This window comes from Patagioenas fasciata, chromosome 3 (assembly GCF_037038585.1).
Source record: "Patagioenas fasciata isolate bPatFas1 chromosome 3, bPatFas1.hap1, whole genome shotgun sequence".
NCBI lineage: Eukaryota > Metazoa > Chordata > Aves > Columbiformes > Columbidae > Patagioenas > Patagioenas fasciata.
The window spans coordinates 47,444,260-47,466,770 of NC_092522.1; the positions used below are offsets into that span (position 1 = coordinate 47,444,260).

At 42.4% G+C, this 22,511-nt stretch overlaps 1 protein-coding gene across 3 annotated transcripts in view; it reads left to right on the top strand.

Annotated features, from left to right (window-relative positions):
• Positions 1–13,589: 13,589 nt before the first annotated feature.
• TARBP1 (tRNA guanosine 2 -O-methyltransferase TARBP1) overlaps positions 13,590–22,511 on the top strand; it is a 40,210-nt gene continuing 31,288 nt past the window's right edge. The window contains exons 1-6 of one of the 3 annotated variants that reach the window (XM_071806291.1): positions 13,590–14,306; positions 16,901–16,998; positions 17,895–17,964; positions 18,884–19,032; positions 20,136–20,188; positions 21,998–22,095. In XM_071806291.1, coding sequence (XP_071662392.1) covers positions 16,945–16,998; positions 17,895–17,964; positions 18,884–19,032; positions 20,136–20,188; positions 21,998–22,095 — 424 coding nt within the window. In that variant the 5' untranslated portion in view covers positions 13,590–14,306; positions 16,901–16,944. Of the gene's footprint in view, positions 14,307–15,970; positions 16,815–16,900; positions 16,999–17,894; positions 17,965–18,883; positions 19,033–20,135; positions 20,189–21,997; positions 22,096–22,511 lie in introns of those variants that run through there. The other 2 variants (XM_065834157.2, XM_065834158.2) reach the window with 2 other exon arrangements.

Consider the following 22,511-nt stretch of genomic DNA (forward strand, 5'->3'; position numbering starts at 1 on the left):
TATGATTTTATTAGTTTGGCCATTAAAATGTATTCAGCCATTCATTAAAGCTTATTCATAAAATTCATTATTCATTAAAGCACTTTGGGGAGTGGGGGGGAAGAGCTGAAAAGCAACAGTCGTTATTTACACTAGCAATTTCATCATGGAATTAGATCATGGGGCCAGATTTGCCTCTGCATTTTGGCAGTTCAGTTTCACTGACATCATGGAATAGCTACCAATTTAGACTAATCTGTGGCAGAACAGAACCCAGCCCATACTGCTTCCTTAAGAGGATGCCTTGGGCAATTTCTTTGCTGTTTTATTGCTGGCTAGGTTTTGGGATGCTTTACAAATGGATAAAAAATTAAAGAAGTATGACAAATGGATCTTCTCACTGTGCAACACTCAACTGAATCATTCCATTGAGATAGTAGGAGATGGATGTGAAAAGCATTCACATTAATAATTAGTAGCTCATTTTTAAGAGTTTTTCCCCCTGCTGTCCTGACAATTTTAAAACAAACAGTTTAGATAATCAGTCCTCACATAAAAGGTTCAGGGTGACAGAAGGGGACAGGAAGGGATCACACCAAAGCTCTTATTTTGTTAATATGATTTACAACATATAAAATCACAGTAGTCAGCAATGGGAAAGAACTAGTAAACCATTGAACTCATGCCTTTGCAAGGAGAGGTGTGTTGGATAAACCATTCTTCTTCATAGTAGCACTGAAATTCTTCCTCCTAACTGTGATTTTTAGCTGAATCTCAAGGATGGAGCAGCCCACATGAGGCTGAATGGGTGACTTAACACCTGTTAATTGATGCACAGAGCTGTCTGCAGGCTCTCCGTCTAGAGGCACATGTCAAGCTTTGGGAATTTCAAACAGAATTTCTAAAAGTCAGTTCCATTGGCTTTGCTCATCCTAGAAATCCTACATGTTTTTTATTATTTGGGTTCTCACTGTGAAACTGAGACACAACATATTCCTTTCTATATTAATGAACAACCAGTCAGGAGACAGCAGTAATGCTTCTCAGTTGTTCTTTATCTGTACCCTGATCCTGCAAGTATTGCATCATAGATGGGGAGGGACTGGCTAGAATCAAAGCCATAGCACAGCTGGTATGTGAGTCCTTGAATTGCCCCCTTTTTCTCAGAGCTGAAGGACTCAGCACTGAGATCTGGCACCAGTCCCGTGTCACCTGAGGATCTGGGAAGATATTGACCCACGAGTCTACTAAACCAGGCGATATTATGGAGGCACAACATGAACTTGAGCTTTTCTGGGGTCTCTTGCTCTGCTTCCTTAAAAATCCTTCTACACCAGGACCTTGGACTCTCCTTGTTGCGCAGGCGATGATGCAAGTCCGAAGGAAACAGCCATGTGGAAAATCTGCAGCTCACTGTCATGAGGCCAGGTTCTCTGATGACAGAGAGCGGAGTAGTTGCCCTGGAGTCAGTGGACTTATTCTAGTTGACAATCCGAGCTATTGAATTTCCAGTTCCTTTTGTGGGAACATGATTTGATCTGAATTTCTGGGGCAGGGCAAGGCAGGAAGATTTCAGACTTCTAATGGGCATTAGAATGTCTTTAGAAATGCAGCCTTTGCCATTATATCTTCTGATCATCTTTCAGGCTGCACAGCTGTCTCTTACTTTGACTTCTGTACAAAATCCACAGTCTCCACTACAGCAGTCCTTCCCTGACTGACTGTTTAGACCCCGTTCTAGCACCACAAAGAAAGAGCTGGCAATGTTCTTTTGGGATGGGCTGTGTGAGCTCCAGAAGAGGAGGCAGTTCTGCTTGAAAGCAGGGGGCCTCTTACCACTGAAGCACTCACAGAGGAGCAGAGAAAGGGGAGAAGATAGGGACCAGCAACCAGCATTAGCTCCCTGCTTATCTGTGTCAGGTTCATACCCAGTGCCAGTATGAATATTGGATATGGTGGCAAAAGAGATTAGGCAGGCATGTCATAGGCAGCTGTACAGACTGGAAAAAATACAAAAGAGACAACCCTACACTTCCTCAAAACATAGAAGTACAGAGACAATGTCATGGGTTTATATCAGGTTCCTCTCCCAAAGCTGCAGAAAGGGGAAATATCGGCAGTATCTCTGCTCACCGTTCCTTAGAGTCACGTGGAAATGTAACCCATTGCTGTGGGGCTGGGCAAAGAGGAACTCAAAATAAGCCCATTCATGCTGCTGTACTGGGCAATGGCTCCCACATGTCTCTGGAGCATACCAGCTGTAGACTGGAAGAACCCCATGCAAAAACCTAGAAATGTCTCAGAAGCATTTCCAGTCCTCAGAAAAATGACGCAGAGAGAACGTATCTGCCCCACAGTTGTGTAATCCAGAAGCTGGAGAAACAATAGCTTGGTATGCTGCCAAACTGTGCGGAAAATGGCTGACTCATGCAAATATGCAATCTTAGAACCTGGAGTAATTAGTGGTAGATTCATAAGTGGGGGAAAAGTGCAATGAGACTGCTGAAAGAAAAGCTGTTCTCACCGCTAGTAAGCTACAGGAGCATCTAAACCTGATGCAAAAGCAGCCAGCCAAAAGCAGAGCACAGGTGAGGTGGATATGGTTAGCTCAGAAGGTAGAACTGAGAAGCATAAAATAACATCAAAAGCAAATGTATAAATATGAAGCAGTGAACATCAGGGAAGACCTTTAGCTCTGTGAGAAAAAAGTGCATGCAATAGGAAAGTTTGCACAGTGATGACGTTAATATGGTGCAAAAGGGCAAAAATAAAACTCTGAGCTATGTGCCAAGAGACAGCAGCAGCACTTACAAGAATGAATGCTAGGGAGACAGTAGGGCATTGCTAAATGTGTTAGATTGCAAAGGCTTCCTTAGAGCTATGCCAAGGAGGGAAAGGAATTATAATCATGCAAAGCTGAATTAAAGCAATGCAATGACCCCATGCCATTAGGCAGAGTAAATTGCAAGTCAAATAAGTGTTGCTGGCAGCAACAAATCCTCTGCTTTCAGCTGCACCCAGCAAATTCATCACCACACAGGGTCCCTAAGTTTGAAGCAAACAATTCAAGCAGGCAATGCCAGCAGAACAAATTAAAATATATTAAATATGCTGAGCTGGCAATATTTGCTAGCATCCCTGCAACGAAGCTATTAGGAGACATATCAAGAAGCGTTTGAACGGGAGGATGTCTTCCAGGCATACAATTGCCCTCATCTATTTCCATCTTTACAACTTGTGCCTCCAGGAGTGACTACAGCTTAAAAGGAAAAAATAATTGGAGCAGTAGAGGGAAGAGAAAAGGAAGACATCTTTAACTAATGTCAGGGGCTAGCACAAGTCACATAAGCAGTATGGATGCTGAGAAGTCAGACAACCTACCCCTTTCTGAAAATTGAAGAAACTTCAACACACACTAAAAGAGTATTCAACTGAATGGCTACAAGTGAGGAAATATCCAGCAGTGAGAACAAACACGTTCTTTGTACATGGAGTATTGACAAGAAATGCTGGATAAGGAAAGAAACTACCTCACCGCATCCAGGAAAAGAGCAGAGGCAAATGGTTGAGAGCATCACTGGGATCAGATGTGAGGTGGGAGGGCATCAGCGCTGTCAGCAAGATGTATTAAAAGGACTCTGAGGGATCAGTGCAATGGCTGCTGATGTTCTGGGGATGGAGGCAGAGATTGTGTGGCAGAAACTGTGATACATCATGATCCCATCTTCATCTGTCAGTTAGAAAGAGTCAGGGAATAGATCTAGAGCTGAATAAAACCATAATGGTGTTGGGATTGTTTGCAGCACTCTGCATGAGACATCTGTTGATCTCCCAAGGGCTGGGACCAACCTCAGCAATCTGGAGCAATACAACAGCTTCCCACTGCCAAACGCGCAGACTCCATCCAGAGTCTGCTGGGATTTGTAACCTACCTGACAACTTTTCTTCCACAGTTTTTACATTGTGCAAGTCATTGATATAGCTCCCGAATAAAGATGCAATATGGACAACTAGTATCATCACAGGCTGCAACACGTGTGAAAGAGCAGACACTTAATTATCCCACTGTTAATAAAGAGGGAAATATATAACATATCGCTAATAAGGAATGCTATTCCTTAGAAAAAGACAGGTTCCACTTGATAACCTATAGCTAGATTTTACTACCTCCAGCAGAACAGAAAGAAACAGCCAAACAGCAAAGCTAAATCCTTTAATAATATCTATGTGTGGAAGATGTAACCATGAATAGGAAACCACTTGAGCAGAGTGATAATAAACTATTGGCAAGCATTTTAGATTCTGCTGGCAGACCCACTTCACCTTCAGCACATGCCTCTGAAGTGTCCATACTAAGTTTTAGGTATCCAAAATTAAGAAAAAGCCTCACATGGTTATAGTTGTACATAGCCCAAAAATACAGCAGCTGAATGTCAGTCTGACAGAAACAATGTAAAGACACAGAAAGCCTCCACCAAGCCAAGTTCACCTCTCTAAGGACTGGAAGAAATCCAAAATGAAAACATGTGGTGACTTCCATTTTTGCTATTGGAAAGGCCAGAAAACAGGAGAAAATGTCCCCGTTTTCAAGAGCAGTTGAATGTACAGGAAATCACAATACCCAGATTGCAGGGAATGGATACTTTCCTTGGGAATCGCCCAGCTCTTCTCTGGAGCTGCAATCTGTGCAGAGGAAGCCAGTAATAGTCTGTCTTAGCCAAATATGACAGAAGCTAGCCAATATCAGATGCTCTGTTTTGGCAAGTACAGGGCAACCAGCAAAGAAGTAGAAACACGCTGATCTTCCCACCGTCCACAGGGAGAACAGGAATGTGCCTTCCCACCCCAAATCCGGCTCTTTGGGCTGCTACTCAGACTTCTGGTCAGTGGATGAGTTTGAAGCAATGAAGTACTTTAGTGGGCAGAATATCCCATGCAGTGGGAACACAGATGTTTGCTTGCAATCCATCCTCAAATTTACTCACTTCAATCATCACCACTGCATTGCCACCAAATGGCAAAGCCAAATTAGCACTTAAATGCCTGAAAATTTACTAATGCTGAAGAACACAAAGAAAATATATAGCATCTCTGTTCTCAAATGAGAAACAATCTCACAGAAAGCCCGGCTCAATCTGCTTCCATCTTCTGATGCCTTGAGCAGTGGCATCATTAATGTGACTAGCAGCGGTGAAAGGAATCACAGACAAACAGAAGAAACATGTGAAATCCAAAGCATCCTGTGAGTGATGAAATAAAGACCTCCCAGAACTACCAGCAGGAGAAGGTATTACTGCCAGACTATTTCCTCTGGACATATCATGTTCCAGGATGCAAACTATTTTCTTGAGCAGATAAGTTCTTGCTCATCTAATACAGCATTTGTAAACACATATTTCCCTGAAACCTCAAAGACATTAACCTGCTGTGCACAGAAGACACAGAGATAGCAGTGAATTACGCACTCTTCAGAGCTGATTGACAGGGTGCAGATCAAAGCAGAAGAAAAAGATCCGTGACTGTAGGAAAATGCATTGCTGAAGAACTCAAGCAGAATGCAGTCATCTGTGATTACGAGTGAATGATACCCCGACTCCAACGTTAAGCCCACTTCCAGGAGTACCCATGAGGCAGTACAGTACTCTGGCATGAAAGAACAGCCCCTTCAGTCATAGAGAAAATAGCCTTGCTCCTGAAAGAAGTGAACAGAAAAAAAAATAAAAATAAAAAAAGAAAGAAAGAAAAAAACAGTGCATTATCTATAAAATGAGACAAATGTTAAGCACGTACAATAGCACATTAAAGGTTTGTGCAGGTTGTGCTATTCATGTTTAGCGCTGTGGTCTCAAATGTGGCCCAAGCTACAAAACTGAAGTGCCCAATTGGGACTTGTCATGGACTTGGATACCAAGCCAGCTGGCAGCCTGGGCCGGGGGGCAGAGAGGCAGCAGGAGTGCAGGACCCCCCCCAAACATCAGGGACTGCAGCCTTGGCTGGGGTGGCGCCCCTACCTGTTGCAAGGGGCAAGAGGAGACACGTACCTGGGAGACCTCAGAAGTGCACCTTTTAAAGGTATCATTTCAGGGAACTGCACTGAGGGCAGGAATAAGCAGCCGCTGCTCATCTCTGGAGATTGTAAAAGACATTTAAGCTTGAGTAATGGGCGTCCACCGGCTATGGCCACTAAGTCTGCAAAAAGTACCAACCAAAATAAACCCACTTTGAGCCACTCAGTAGGAGATACGCGCTCTGAACAGAAAAACAGAAAAATGATAGGGTGTCCACTAATCAAAAAAGGGCCTAAGCTCCCATCAGTTTTATTTTCAACCTGCCGTAATAAAATAAGCCTAGTTGTTTCAAAACTATTTGAAGACTGTATTTTCACAGGCCTTCCACTAAGGCCAAGGAGTGCTTGGGATGCTGGTGGAATAGCAGATTTAGGTGCCAAAACAATGAGTAGGAAGCGGTGTGTCATACTGACACTTCAGACCTACCTCCTGTCATCCAGTGCTTCTGCAGAGCACTGCAAAGAGGGCTCCCCATTGCCAGCATTTCTGTCCTGGTATTTCTGAAGCCCATTCTCATTACTGAAACTGCCACCAAAATTGCAGTAACACTGATATTGTTTTTTATATAATAGTTGATCCTTTACAGAGAAAAATCAGGGTGCCTTTGATCTGGATCATCTCTCAGGTGTTTAATGTCTATCTTGATATGGTGTAAGACAGACATAGGAGTTAGAAAGAGAGATAATATTTAAAGAATGAACCAGGTAAAGTAAGATGTCAGCCCCCAATTGTACATTTCTTAGGATTACAGCAGACATATTGCTGGATTCTGAGTCTTCATTGGCACCTGTGACAGGGAGCTGCTGCAGAGAGGGAGCTCTGCAGGGTCTTGTCACTCAGAGAGCAAATGCGGCCTGCAAAGTGTAATGGATTTTTCTTCTTGCTACATCTTTGTGTAATGCAGATATGATTTTAGCCATCAGCTGAACAATAAATCAAAATCCCTTCAAGACAAAACCACTTCCCCCCAAAAAAAGAAAGACAAATAAAACACACTATCTCCCCAACAACTATTAGACCCAAAATAAAAGCAGCCACCAGCATTTTTATTAGTTAAATAATTTTTTACTGTCATTGATGTCAATTGTCTTTTATTGATGTCAATTGGCTCCACAGTGAAAAAAAATACATTTGCCGTGTTAGTCAAAACCAGTCTTACGTGATTTCACCTGATTTTTTGGACACAAAATGCATAGTCACAACAATTCTGGTCATATTTTTGTTTTAAACACTAACAGTGCATTATGAATAATGAGGCAGTAACTTCCTTTAAGGGCTAATGTCCATAACTGGAACAAAATGACAAGCACACTCCCTTAGCACTATGGTCTCCTTCTACCATCTGCTGGGTTTCCTTTGTCATTGCAGGAGTTAAAAGTCAGGTTCCTTTTTAAGAACATGATTATTTATTTTAATCTTCTCCCTTTCCCTCATCTCTCAGGTGTATTTTGTCACTTATGAAGTCCTGAATGAAGAAGTATTGCTAATCTTTACTGAAATGTCATATCTTACCAAATTTATTGCCAGATATGACATTTTTTAAGAGAAATGAAAGGTTTAATTTGGTTTTGTGAGTATTAAAAAAAAAAATCATTTTTGGTCATTTTTCTTTGTGAAGTGAAAGAACATTTTACTGACAAAAGTAGGTTGTTTCTCATCTCCAACTGACTCCTTCTTAATTCTGTATTACTCCACACCTGCATGAACAGGATTTTGGCTTGGACATCGTATCATAAGCCATGAGTAACCAAGTTTCTCTTGCAACATTTTATTAACAGTGATCCAGAAATTAGATGCTAAACAAATGTTTTGTTTCTTAAGAGTCCAGATGAATCTGCCTCAACGCTGTTCAGGTGGGGGAAGAAGTTGTGTAATATAAACTGAGTATATTTACACAGAATGATCAAGAGATGAGAAATGCTGAATTTCCCTTCCACACACAATATCAAACATGCACACACCTCAATACTATTTTTAGACTTGTTTTTCTTCATAGCAGCACATTTTAGAATGGCTTACAGTACGAAATATGGAACTAGTTAGCATTTAATGTCAAAAAGTACGTATCGACATGGACCTTTAGGACATTTTTGGTATGCGAGAGGATCTCCTCAGAAAGGTGAAAAAGGAATACACATTTTGGCCTGGTAACAATGCTGAATGTAGAACAAACTCTTATGACAGTTTGCCTGAGAACCTCCTTGCAGAACTAACCAAAAGTTGGGAGTTTTCTCTCTCGCCTTTGTTTTCCAAATGATTCCATGAGGAAAAATCTGCACCGTGATGCGTAAACACCAATTTTTTTAAAGCACAGAGGGCAAGAGATCTCTAAAGTGGGCTAACAAATGTAACTCCTATGTGAGCACGCATTATAAAACCAGTTTCCCATGAAAAAGATTGCAAGATGTCCAAAGAAACAGCTTTTCTCGGCATTCATATATACAGCAATTTCAATGGAAACCAGAAGGGGTCTAGTCTAAGGTTGGATGCTCCTGGAAAATAACACCTCCTTTTTTCTTGAAGACAGCTATTTTTTTACCATATACTGTTATGCCTCCACAGTGGGAAGTTTCAAGAATTATGCAACACTGAATAAGAAAAAAGAGAACTAATTAGATGCAATAACAGAAGGCGGAGGTCAAAGAAAACATCTTAATGTTAAGATTCTCAAAGACTGAGAGTTATTTTGGATGCCTCCATTTTTGGGCAGTTACTAGAGGAGAGCCATACTTTCAGTAAATGATTCAGCTTCTGAATGCTGGGTTCCATTAAAGTGTTTCTATTGTCCAAAACCTGATGCCTAGTTATTGTGGTCTTCAAACTGTGTGATTATCATGGTACATTTTCCTGAGTGTAAAGATGTGGTAATAAATACCTCAGCAGTGTGCTTTGAGGTTTCATTTGTTATTGTCTATAAAATGCTTTCAATGGACTTTAATGGAAGACCTCATAAATGTGCAAATGACTGCTATTATAATTTTTTACAAGACTGAGATTCAAGGGGTGAAGCAAAAAAGAAATGTTGTGGCAGTATGAGAAATGCCTCTTTTCTACTGCTCTTGTGTGGACAGCAGGAAAATAAGCCAAGGTAGACCTGCAAGGCCAAGGTAAATTAATTCGTTAATAATTGATTAAAAAAACCAAACAACACACCCATTTTATTTCTTATGATATTGTAAAAGTGAGATATTTCTAAAAATGAGCCAATCTGGGGGTTTGTCCTTCAATCCCACTATCTTTAAAGTACACTACAAAAACTGAAGAGACTGTAACCTCTTGGAAAACCTTTTACAGCAGCAAACAATAGCCATCCTCTGACTTTGAAGATATCCTGCAATCAATTAAGAGGCCTTAAATGATGTTGGAATGAGTCAGTAGTTTTGCAGAATAACTGGCAGGCTTCCACTTAGAGAGAATCACTGGGAACATGAGAAAACAGGGAAGATTAGCCATCCCCATTAAAGACAACAGCATTAGGAGTTGTTTTCAAAACACAAGAGCTTCTTGCCTAACACTTTCAGAGCTGCTGTTCTCAGCTAAACTGATGGGTTGTTCTGTGTCTTTATTTTTAGTATGAGAAACTCAAAATAAACTTCGAAGAAGCTCTTTGAAGTCAAATGCACATGTCAAAATGTGAAAAATACATCTTGACACAACTGATTCCTATTTTTTTTCTTGTAAGGTTAGTTAAACCAGCACAACGTAAAGTACTGTGGAAGACAGAGGAAAATATTTTAGGCCTGTTTTCCCTGTTGATGTAAAAGACTGTGAGAGATGGAAGGCAGCAGTGGTCTGTGCCTTTCATGTCCTCACTTCCCACTGAGAAAATAACCTTGCTCTCAACCTGACTAATTCCTCCAGTGATCCGAAAACCAAAGACAACTTCTCTGTACCTAAGTGGGCTATCTCTGTGCTCCCAAAAGGGACAGCAGATTAACTTTAGATCATGCCTGAAAAGCTACTCACCTATGCTGTATTTTCTTCATACCCCACATTCTGAAAAGACACTGAGTTGCAAAACTTCACATTTGTGAAGAAAAATACCTAGGAGTTGGAAATAAAGTGAAAGTTTCCTCCCTGCCTTCGGCCCTCTTGCCCTTCCTTCTTTCCTTCTTCCCCAAAATAAAGCGTCATTTTGCTTTATTCCCACGCAAGTGAGTGAGAAACAGATTGATCCTTGTGGTTTGCTTTGGTCATATATACTTTTTTTTTTTTTTAATCTGCCTTCCAGTAGTAATACTCCCAGTAATAACATTAAGGCTTTAAAAAGACTAAAGGCTCCCAGGGTCACAGCTGGTAAATTTTCATGCAGAAGCTACAAACTATTTTCCTCACTATAGTAGATCCTCTTATCTGGTTCATTATCAGTAGAATCCCCTGTATACTAAAATCCAGAGGCAGCAAAATACTGAGGCATGTGCTTAGAGATAAGCTTCTGTTTACATGATTTCCCACATGAAAACGTATAGACAAAAGCTGTTATGGAGAAACTGTGACACCATATGGACATTCTCTCAATTGTCACATTTCTTCATATATATGCTTTTCAGGCTGAAAGATGGAGAAGCATAGATTACGTACATTTTAACAGCCCTTTTGCTTCCCTGTAGAGCCAATGGTAAAATCTATTTAAGCTTTTCCACCCTGCTCTGAATCCTAGGAAGGGGGAGAGGTCAAAAATGAATGGTGCAGCCCATGGCTGAATGGAAAGTCCTAATTTTTTTTGAAAAAAGGAAAGTAAATGGGGTCAAGAAATGGGAAAGCCGACTGTTGCTGGGAAGCATTTCAATTCCAGTCTGTACAGCAAATGCTCTTCAGCTACATGAAGCAGATAAAAAATGACCGCAGATTTCAGTAGTGTCCTGTCAAGTAGGTTAGTAAAATAAAGACAGATGGCAAAGGATTATATCTAATTCTTTTTCCTAATTCATCTTTTCCTGACCATTCCACTGCACTCAGTCTAACTATAGATTTACCAGCTTAACTTCCTCTATACAGCTTACAGCGACAAACCACATAGTATAGATTCGTAACTTCCCATCATTAGGAATGTTTAATTGGACGCAACTGCTTTTCATCAGCTGCCTTGAAATGCTGCCTTGGAATGAAGGATGTTTACACTGTTACAACAGTAGAACTCTAGATTCATTTTTAAAGCAAACATCCTAAAAAGCCCAGGAATATCAAAGTGTTTCTGGTGAATGTAGCTGTCCTGCTCAGTCAAAGCAGAATTTCATGCTGGACTCTTTTACCCAGACACGAGTAATCTCACAGCACAATATTAACAGTACTGTCCTAAAGATACCTTACTGTTTCTTTCCTGTGCTCTTTTTTCCTGTGCAGATGAAGGAAGGAAGCCACGTAGCGCAGCCCTGATAATGCCGAAAGCATGCAGTCCATGATTTGGTGCAAGAGGGTTCATTCTGCAGTCACAACTTCTCACTGCCTGCCTGATACTGTTCTCCCTCCTTCCCCACTCAATTATTTGAAGCTATTTTTTGAAAATTCCCTCTGGTTTTGATGCCTCTGTTTCCAAATGGCTGGCTTGAGACACACTGAGCCTGATCTTCCCAGGTGCGGATGATCAGTAGTAGTTCCTTATGGAGTCAATGGGAAACTGACAGTATTCAGCACCTTCCTAAGCCTAGTTTATAGTATCTTCAGGGAAGTGGGGAAGCGTGCATCCAGCATATGGTCTGTGCTGTCTCACTGCTTCTGCTTGCTTTTACCCCTCTCTCTGTACTAACACTTCCCGGAAATTCCAGATCTGGGCTCTCTTTTAGATAGTACTTTTGGTTTTCTGTGCATTTATCATTCTTGTCTTTGAGTTTCTAAATTTCTCCAGTAAAAAAGCTGGGAAATGGCAGTTACCTTTCTTCCTATACCTTTCCTTTTACTTTCCTCTCCTCTTTTTTTTTTTTTTTAATCCAGTATCCCTTGCTTTCTTTTCACCAGAAAAAAAATGCAAGGCACATGTCAGTGACAACAGCACCATCTTCTGTTCTGCACAGATCATGAAGGCTTCACTCTTCATGAGTTTCAGTGTCTGAACAAGTCTGAATGTATGTAGGGAAGTATGGGTGCATGAAAGACTACAGAAGCTTCTGCTCTATAGCACTTACCTCTGTGAGCCTTTACATTTGTCTTTTATTCTTCTCCTCATAAAAGATCAGTTACAAAACTTATGCTACTTTTGCTTTCCTTTCCCATGGCTTAACACATTGCCTATTTCTGATTTTATTTATTTATTTGTTTATTTATCACAATTAGTGTTATACTTGTTCTCTGTTGATAGTACTGCACTGATTGTCACTAGGGAAATAAGCAGCCCAAATAGATGACAAGATACATACAAACAGGGGATCAACTTATCAGTTCACAAAGAAGGCCATAGACCACAGAAGGTCATGGACCATGTGCTGCATAAAGGTTGTGTCAGTGTGACCACAAAGGGATGTTTGGGAGTATAAAAGAAGAAAATGAGGTGGGAGTTAGCACAGGAAAAAGCATGAAGCATTAAGGCTTACTCGGAAGTCTAAGATATTGACAATTAAGGCTGGCAGCATGGGTAGGTCAGGGTGGAAGTCAGTGTCTTGGTATTAGATAAGAGGATGGAGAATGATAGACTAATGAGTTGGGAAAGGGAAAAGGAAACGAAGCAGCATGTGTTTGATGTAGCACAGAGGAGGGAACCAGCAGGGACATAAAGGGAGAGGTGGCAGGTTAAACAGCAGGCTAAGAAACAGATCTTCACCACGTCAAGAGCTAATTAGGGTAAGAATGCTTTTGTTAGGCCAGGGAAGGGGATATGGACATGGTATGATGACAGCCCAGACAATAATTTCAAGTATGTGGGTAGATAGGAACAGGTCTGTTTGGGGGAAATTCTGCAGATAGAATTTTCAAGATATGGGGTTTGTTCATATTTCACAATGGAGTTTCTCATCTCTGTCCTGCTTCCCGTAGGCTCAATGATAGTATTAAATGGCACAGAGAGACTCTGGTTAGGGACGAGGAGCGTGTAGCAAGCCCTACATCTGTTCCAGGGACTTGAGAAGTATTTCCTGGCCTATAGATAGTAGCAGCCTGTAAAGAGGACATGTGCAGACTGGCCATCTATTTCAGGGCTGTCTGCTATTGCGGTGGACTGGTTTTGATGTTTCACGTAATTCCTCTTAGTCTCAGGTTTCTAAAACAGATTAATCTGACTGAGGGACAATATCTCATATGGCAGAAATAAAGCAAGCAGCTGCAGGCTGTCCTCTCTAAAAAAAAAAAAAAAAACACCAAGCTATTTCAACCTTTGATCTAATTAATATGCTGAGGTTGGAGGGGACCTGGATAGGTCAGGGAATAGAGAACATCTTCTAAATAAGAGCACAGAGCATATGAGAGATGGGCAGGTGTGGGATATTCTGAGTGGTGGTGCAGGAAGCCGGGGCTGAAGGCACTGTGGAATCCTAGAGGTGTCTGCAGCTGGAGGCAGGGGGCTGGCTCAGGAAGGAGGCAGGAAAGGGTTGGGATAAGCTGGGAAAGCGGAGAGAACAGAACGGGACATGGTCTTTGGTGAGGCAGGGGTATGTGTTGGAAGTGTGGAGCTGGCAAGCACAAATGTAGGGTCCCAGCAGGAGAAGAGTTAATGAATACGGTGCGAGGGTGTGAATGCTGTGGCTCCTGACACTTGAAAATTAAAAAAATGCTGCTCCTTCCTCCTTTTCTCTGTCTTAACTCCATATTCATCTTTCTGCTGTTTTTTTCGTTTTTGTTTATCTTTCCACATCACGTTCCACTCAGAAGCTCCCCAGTCTAATCTCCCACGGTCTTAATTTCTCACCCACTTCTTTTTGTCTGATAAGACAATCTGCAGTGAAACAGTTCAAATCTAAATGCTGATGTTTAACTTGATGTAATAAGACTTTAGATTTGGCGCCCCACTGTGATAAAGATAAAGGCAAGGCAGAATTCAGGCAATAATGGAGAAATAGCACAGCACCTAGTATTTTATTCCATTTTGATTGCTATTTGTTGTGCAGACCTTTAACGCTTCATTTAGTTAAGCCTTACAGGTGCCTGGAAGGGAAGAGTAAGCTTGTAATAAAGAAGTGATACCCTGCTTGGCACTTTTTCAAGCCTGATGAAAGAAACACCCACAATTCATCAGACTGCATGCTATAAGTAAGAAATGGAAGAATTACTAAAGACATCAGAGCAAATGGAAAAGCAAACAAAATGTATTATGGCATGAAAGAGACTTCAACTGTAAGTATCCTATTTACTAACATAGATCATACTCATTCTTCCTCCATAAAATGTTTTTGTGCGTGTGAAACAAGGAGCTAGGTTTTACTTTACATTTAAGTAAATGTATCAGTCTCAGCTGGTTTCTTGAGCTATTTCTACATTCTGTATTTTATATGTAACTGAACACATGCAGAGCAGTAAGGCATACAGAAACTGTGCTAGTTAGCAGGTTTAAAATAATTAATTTCCACCTTCTTTTTCTATAATGTATCAGATATATAGTCACACTACAGGTCCACTTTTAATAAGAAGCTACAGCCATATTGCAATACATAGACTCTCAAAGATAAATTTCTAAAAAAGTCTGGGGAAAATGGATAGCCAGGAAAAGGAGAGACTGTGCCCATGTGATTTGGGGAGAGTAATTAACTGGGAGCTCACACTGAAAACTTTCAATAAGTCTTTCTTCTTCAGTAGGTGCCAAAGCAACTGTGGCTTAGCCAAAGTAACTCCCACATCCATTGGAAACCACGTTGTATCCATGCTGCTGTGCAGGGAATTTGCTGTCCATGGCTTTTGCAGGAACAGAAGTTTCCAAATTTGCCCTTTCCTACGACCATGTCTTCTAGGAGAATTTTTTGCCGCCATTTTTCACGTGCCAATCTCTAGTTTGTTTGTTGTTTTTTTTTTTTTTTTTCCAAGGGAATTGTAATCTTGTGAAGTGAATTTACACTTACTGGGAATGAGGCTGCTTTTCTTAGTTACGCTTTGGCTGCACTAGTACATCAAACTTCCTGAGAGTCGTTTTCTGGCCCCAGTGCCAGTGGCCCAGACTCTGGTAACAAGCCAGGGGCACAGAGCCAGTGCGCAGCGATGCCTCCCGCCTCTTTCTGAGGGCAGACGCAGGGTGTTCAGGAAGACTCCCGGTGTGCTGTGATGGCAATGTACACTGGTTCCAACAATGTGTATTGGCACAATGGTAACAAGAAGAATGACAGATGGCAAAACTGAGTGTTTTGTGTATTACTACTAGCTGATCTCACGAACATGAAGCCCCAAGTTATGCAAGGGAGGGCTCTGATTCGATATTAGGAAACATTTCTTCACGGAAAGGGGTTGTGAAGCAGTGGAGCAGGCTGCCCAGGGAAGCAGTGGAGGTGTTTAAAAGGCGTTTAAATGAGGTTCTTGGGGACATGGTTTAGTGCTAGTTAGCTTATTGTTGGACTCAATGATTCTGAGGGTCTCTTCCAACCAAAATGATTCTATGATTCTGTAGTTTCTAAGGCATACATTGAAAAAATTTTACCCCGCTGAACATGGCACTAACATCTGGAATGCCCCTGTTGGGCCCTCCCGTGCTTGACACGTGAGCACACACCGGGGGTCAGGCAATGCCCAGAAGCCAGGCCAACCGGTACCGCTCATGCGGACATACACCGCTGTGCATGTGCGGGCCTGGGGGGCTTCACGGCGCCAGGCCCCCCCCAGAGCCTCACGGGACCTGCCCGTTCCCCAGCCGGTCGCGCACCCGAGCGGGCGGCCGGTCCGTTCGCGAACCTCCTGCCGCCCACCGCCGCGCAGGGGGCCAAGCGCTACCGCTGGCCGCGCGCGGGCTGGCCGGGCCCCGCCCGTCCCCGCCTGCGCAGGCGCGGCGCTGCCGCTCGCTGCTCTCCCCCCGCAGCATGGAGGTGGTGCTGGCCGACGCGCTGCTGGCCCGCGGCGGGGACCCTTGCGCGCTGCTGCGGGCCGTCTGCGCGCCGCTCTCGGCCGAGCGCGCGGAGGCGCTGCGCCTCTTGCTCCAGCGCCTGGTGGCGGGCGGGCCGCCGCCGGCGGCCGAGGCCGAGGCGCTGAGGCGGGCGGCCTGGGAGGTGGCGCTGGAGCGGTGCCGGCCGCTGCTGCGCGGCGTGGAGGGGACGGCGGCGGCGGGGGGGTGCGGGGAGCGGCTGCGGCTGGCGCGGGCGGCGCGGGGGGCGCTGCGGCACTGCGTGGAGCTGTGCGGGGCGCCGCTGGCGGCTCGGCTGGCCCAGGACGCGCTGGTGGAGCTGGCGGCGGGCGGCGGGGCGGGCGCGGAGGCGGCGGTGGAGGCGCTGGTGGCGGCGGCTGTGCGGCTGGAAGAGCCGGCGCTGCTGGCGCGGTGCGTGGCGGCAGCGCTGGCGCTGGTGCGGGAGGAGGGCGAAGGGGAGGCGGCCGCGGCGCTGGTGGCAGGGCGGCTGCTGCCGGCGCTGGGCGGCAACGGGGTGGCGCTGCGGCTGGTCTGGGAGGGGTTGCTGGGCGCCGGGGAGCCGCCGCGGGCCGGGCGGGCGCTGCTGGCGCTGAGCTCTCTGGCCGACGCGCTGTTGCCGCGGGGCCCGGCGGGGCCGGGGCTGGACGCGCGGCTGTGCCCGCGCTTCTGGCGGGTGGTACAGGAGGGTCTGACCGAGCGGGACGGGCTGTGCCGCAAGCGGGCCCGCTACCTGTTGAAGCGAGCACTGGACCTGAGTGGCGGGCAGCGCGCCCAGCTGCGCTGCCCCGCGGAGCCCGGAGACGGTACGGCGGGACGGGGACATGGGTGCGGGCTGCCCGGGCTGAATAGCCGGTAGAAAATTGTTATTTTCTGTTTTTGTTGTTCTTAGAGTTGAGTCTGTTCTGGTGGTCTGCCGAAAAGAATGAGAAACTGATGCAGTTTTGGGAAACTTACATTTTGGTAATGGAAACCTTGGAAGGAAACCAGGTACGGACACCCTAAAACCTGCTCTTGTCACAGCTTGTGTGTGATATGTTACTCGTGGCACTGGTACTGTAAGTATTGAGTAAAATATTTCCAGTTTTAGTGGTCGAGGGTATCTATGTAAACATTAGCTGGAATCTACTTATTTATTTATTTATTTTTAATTTTAAATTCTTAAAATACAGCAGGTGTAATTAATTTGGAATAAATTCAGAACTCTCACCTATCCCTGAAATAATTCAGCTTAAAGCAGTGGGTTGAACTTTGAAAGAAAAACCTGAATTGCAGCGTATTGAAAGGCCACAAGTAACCTGTTTCTTAGGGAATATCAGGCTATTGCAACTTAATAAGCTCTTCTCAGTGGAGGGTGATACATCTGTGTGGTAAAGCACTTGTGGCCTTGGATGAAATTTACTGAGTTTTACTCAATGTCCAGTGTTCTTGGCAGAAGGATTGCTGTTGACTTGAGGCTTCTGTAATTGCATGGTGTTGAGGTGTTAACAGTTAGTTGTAAGTACCTCTTTACAGTTACTTTATTTGCATATAATTGTCCTGTAACTGAAAAAAAAAACCACCAGTATTTACCAAAATGTTTAATTTTAGAGATTTGTGCTGGTTTATTATACTTTATATTAAAAAAATGGTTGGTTATTAGAAAGTATTGTTGTTATGGTATAGCAGCACAGAAGTATCAGTTTTTCTTTAATGCTAACCTGCAATTGTTATATACCAAATGCTGGGATCAGTTGCACAGGTGTTGCAGGCTTATTTAAATGCAGTTATATTGTCAATCACTATATTACTACTGTTGATAATAAATTCTTATTCATGACTAAGCACTGGTTGTTTGGTTTGAGATAAAAACCGAATACTTATATTGCATCTGATTTGCATTTCAGATCCATGTCATAAAGCCAGTATTACCCAAACTAAACAGCTTGTATGAGCATGCTATATCAGGGGAAAAAGGTAAGATGCAACTTTTCTGAAGCATCTAAACATTAGGCAGTTAAGTCACACTTTTTTCTTTACTGTTTTAGTAGCACCTTTTTGTTATGTTTTGTTTCTCAGGTTAGCTGTTTACTAGGTGGCTATTCCAGTTCTTGTGGATGTGCTACATGCATAGCTTGCTTGGCAAACATGACAGGCAATGCCTCTCTGTTATGAGGTGCAACAAGAAAAAATCCTAGTGTATGCTTATTGTTTACTAAGTTATCATGAAATATTTTTTCTGTTGGCAAAGTCAGCTAAATGGTCTTTTTCCACTGTGTTGTGTTTTACTTGAACTAATGTGAAAATAAAACAAAGCCAAAGATTCTTAGAGTAGTCTTATGAGCTAAGTCACCAGCACAACTGTAAAAGGGGAAAAAAACTCGCCAAACCTTGATGTAATTTGGGAGAGAAGAAATAAAGCGAGTGCTGAGACAGCATTGTGAAGGATATAATACGATGTTTTGTAAGGCAGAATGGAGCACATCTAATTAGATAGTGCACAATGTTAGAAGTTAAAAGATTTTCTAAAGTGGGAAGACTATTAATGTGAAAGTATTGCAGGTGAATATTGTGTTGGGATGAGGAGAGTTGCAGGAAGAGGGAATGTGTTTTTTGTATTTGTTGGCCATTTTAATTTATAACTACTTAAATTCAGATGGTAAGTTTTGAAACACGTGTTAATTTTTTAATTTAGCTGTAATTTAGCAGGCTAATTTTATAAATCTTATAATCCTCTTTTAAAAATATCTTGTGTATTGGCTGTGAGGTTATCTAGAATGTCAGTATGTTGTCTGCTAGTTTGATAAATTTCCGTAAAACATAATGTTGCATAAAGCGTATGTTAATGTATCATTGTTATTCCTGTATAAGTTTAGAAGAATTTACTTTGTTACAGATTGCTGGTTGTTTCACCCATCATGGCACATGTGCATCTATAAACGAATGTTTGAGAGTGAGAATAAGACATTGACAAAGGAAGGCATTCTTCATTTTCTAGAGCTTTATGAAACAAAGCATCTGCCAAATTCACTTGGTTTTTCAGAGGTAAGGGTGTTATTATTACTTGCCAGAACATACAGATATTCTAATTTGTCATATATCTTAACACAATTGCCTGAGTACTGTTGGAATTAGGCACGTTGTGTAAAAGTACCCTTTTATTTAGCTGTGCAAGTGGTAGCAGTATTTGTCAGTGATGTCAAATAATGTAATTGAAAAATGGCAAGGCTAGAGGGAATGTGGTTTTGCGTTTCCCATATTTCAAACTAGTGCTCTCTAATGTTAGCTCCCAACTTATTGAAATTTGTTACCAGAAGTGGAGTTCTAAGAAGCATGATTGGCTCAGATTTTCAGAGTACATCAACCTCTCCAAAATTATTAATATTACTTGATCAGAGTCTTCGATTAAACCTGGTCAACAGGCTTCAAGTCTGTGAATAGTATCTCCTGCTCAAGGATGGATTTTGAAGATCCATTGCTAGACAACCCTGTGAAGGTGTGAATGTTTTTGTAGTATAATCAGTATGTTGCTGTATCCCATTACGGATCACACCTTAACATATTCGATGTGTGGGAATAAATATTTTACTTTATCCAAGTATAAAGTTATTTTATTTATTAGTATGGCATGCAAGTTGACTCCCCAGCCAGCCTACACCTTAGTAAGGAACAATCTGTTTTATATTATTATTTATTTCTTCTCTTTCATAGAAGCAGCTTTGCCTTCAGAGGTTAACTTTTCTTATTTATACAAATGAAGTCAACCTCTTTATGAAGAACTTGAATTCCAGTCAACCTTAAAACACACCCTAGATCTTTCTGCTTCTTTTGGCCCCTAGTCTTTCTTTTAGTTAATGTTTAAATATCTTTTCTCTAGCCATCTCCTGAAAGGATTTCTTACTTGCCTGCAGCATTCACAATGCTCTGTGAAATGTACCTCGTGAAAAAATGGCTTTACTTGTTTATTCTTCTCCTCCCCTTCTCTTTACTTTCTGCCTCCTTTTGCTTCCACTAGTTACTACTAGCCAAGGGTCTTCTCTAATTTCTGACTGTCCTTTTAACATCTGGTGAAATGATGCTAGCTAGCCTTTCTGTAACAGTGTGTTGCAAGTGTGCGTTTAGCTGTTGTTCTTGTTTCCTTTTATCAGTTTGTTATTGGACCATTAATGGATGCCCTCTCAGAAAGTTCTCTCTATAGCAGGTGAGCCACTGATTTATTTTTTTTTTAATTATTCATTATGGGAAATGTATTTTAATAATACTGGTTAGAGTATGTGGGTAAAATCCTGGATAAAGGAAAACACATTAACAAATGGTGTTGCTAAACTGTCTGACAGGTAAAGAGTTTATCAGGAAAGGTGAGTGGCTGTGAGGAAGATGAACTGAGTTCAATTTTATCCTAGTAATAGCAAGCAACATAGGGATGTCTCAAGGTCCTCTTTTACACCTGGTGTTGAAATATTAATTTGGAAGTGAAGTGAGGTATGATAAATGAATAACTTATTGAAGTTTTTTTTTTTTTTCTTGCCATATAGAAAAAAGAGATTGTTCTAAATGTTGCCATGTTATAACTGATAGAAGTGTTTTTTTTACAGTGCCTGATTATCTTTTAGGAAATTACTACTTTTTCTCAGGAGACTATTTGAGGTGGACGGATGACAGTAGCTTCCCTTGGTGTAAATACATAAAAAACAGTTACAAGTTTGAGGAGTTGCCAGTTGCTGTTCATCTGGTGTACTGTTGGCATTCAGTCCTTTGTGTTAGTTGCATGGAGAGTATGAATGCATCATGCCAGATGAAATGGCTTGGATGCTTCATCTAGCACTCTGAAGCTCTGTTCAGGGTGAAACTCAAGTAGCCTTGACCGGCTGGCTGTGTTAAGCAGCTAGAAAAGTTGCCGCTGTCTATTTGTGGCACTTTTGGGGAGGGGAGTGTGACTGTCACTCATTAAACTGCTGATAGGTTTAGATTTGGTGGTTCTGTATATCTGGATAAAGCATAGTCAAAATTGGTTGTGTCACCTAAACACAGCAGGAGAAACGTGACCCCTTTGGGCTCTGGCAGCAGTTGTGTGTTTCTCCTCTGGTGCAGCTGGCTGCAGTGTGATTTGCGTGGGCATGCACTGATGGGAAATCAGAGCTTGAAACAGGAGCTGAGTGCTTTGGTGTGTATGTTGGAGCTGTGTTGGATTGGTGCTTCGTCATCATCTCTCTGAGCTTCTGTATTTCTGGTGACACATGTTGGCATGTGTAGAGGAGGGTGCATATTTGAGTATACCAAGAACATACAAAGTTATTATGGTTTCTGTTAAGCTATATGAGAGAGAACTAAAATTTCAGATGGTCTGATGCTAATCCCTTATAGTCAGAGTCCTGAGATTTGATAGGACACAGATTGTCTGTGTTGGTCTCATACAAGGTTTCTTGCATCTCTACATAAAAGCTTCTGTGCTGGTCAGTGGTTTTGTTTATACTGATTTTATAACCTGTTCCAAGGAGAAGTCCTTGCTCCCTAGCCCACTTGCGCAGGTAATTCGTCTTTGCTGTTCTCCAGATGAGGCTGGTTGTGTCCCCGCTGTATACCACTCATGTTGTCTTGTGGGCCTTGGCAACCTACTCCCAGAGGCCTGTGGTGTTCTGTGGGTGCAGGCATGGGGTTGAGCTGACAGTGCTGTTCCTTACTCTGGCCTCAATGTGAGATGCTCTCAGGCCTAAGTAATTTGACTTGAAGCTGTGTTTGAATACTGGAGTGTGCTGCCACTATGGTCTTGTAGGTGGCCAGGGAGACTTGTGTTGTTTTGACCGTCCCCATCTTCTGTGTGTTTGCTGGGTGCTGTTGGAATGCTGGGCTAAGTGGAGGGTGCAATCTTACACACTTGATCTCTGTGGCCTTTTGGAGCAGCCTCTGCAGTGATTTAACCACTGAACCATGCTTTGGTTTTGTCTAGGGACAGCCCTACTTATAGCTGTTAACATGCAAGTTGTCTATTTGATGTTTTAAAACCCAACAGGACACCAGGTCAGTTAATGGGATCCTGTCCTCCTTTGGGAATAAGGCTACAGAAGTTTTTGGCTACTTATCTCATGCTTCTTCCAGAGGAAGAAAAAGGTATGTTTCAATTTCATCATTATCCTTTTTTAAATAAATCAAATAAAAACTATGGATTCATTTTCAATGTCTCATGTAAACATTTACTACTATTTTCCTACATTACTTGAGAAAGAGAAAAGGAGTAGTTCTCCTTGTGGCAGTGGAGCTTCCAGAGAACAGCAAGGTCTTCAGAGACTTTGAAGGATGTTGCAGTATTAAGCTACAGAATTGTTTAGGGGCAAACTGAAGTAGACTTTTTTTATTAAAAAACTGAACTCCTAAGTTCTGAAGGTGAACAGTATTTGCAGATTCTTTTTTCTTTATTTGTCAGTATAGATAATACTGTGCTGAGCAAAATCTGTAGAACTGTGCTTTGTTTTGCAGGGTCTTGGTATGGTGTTTTGGTGGTGGGGTTTTTTTGTTTGTTTTTTTAC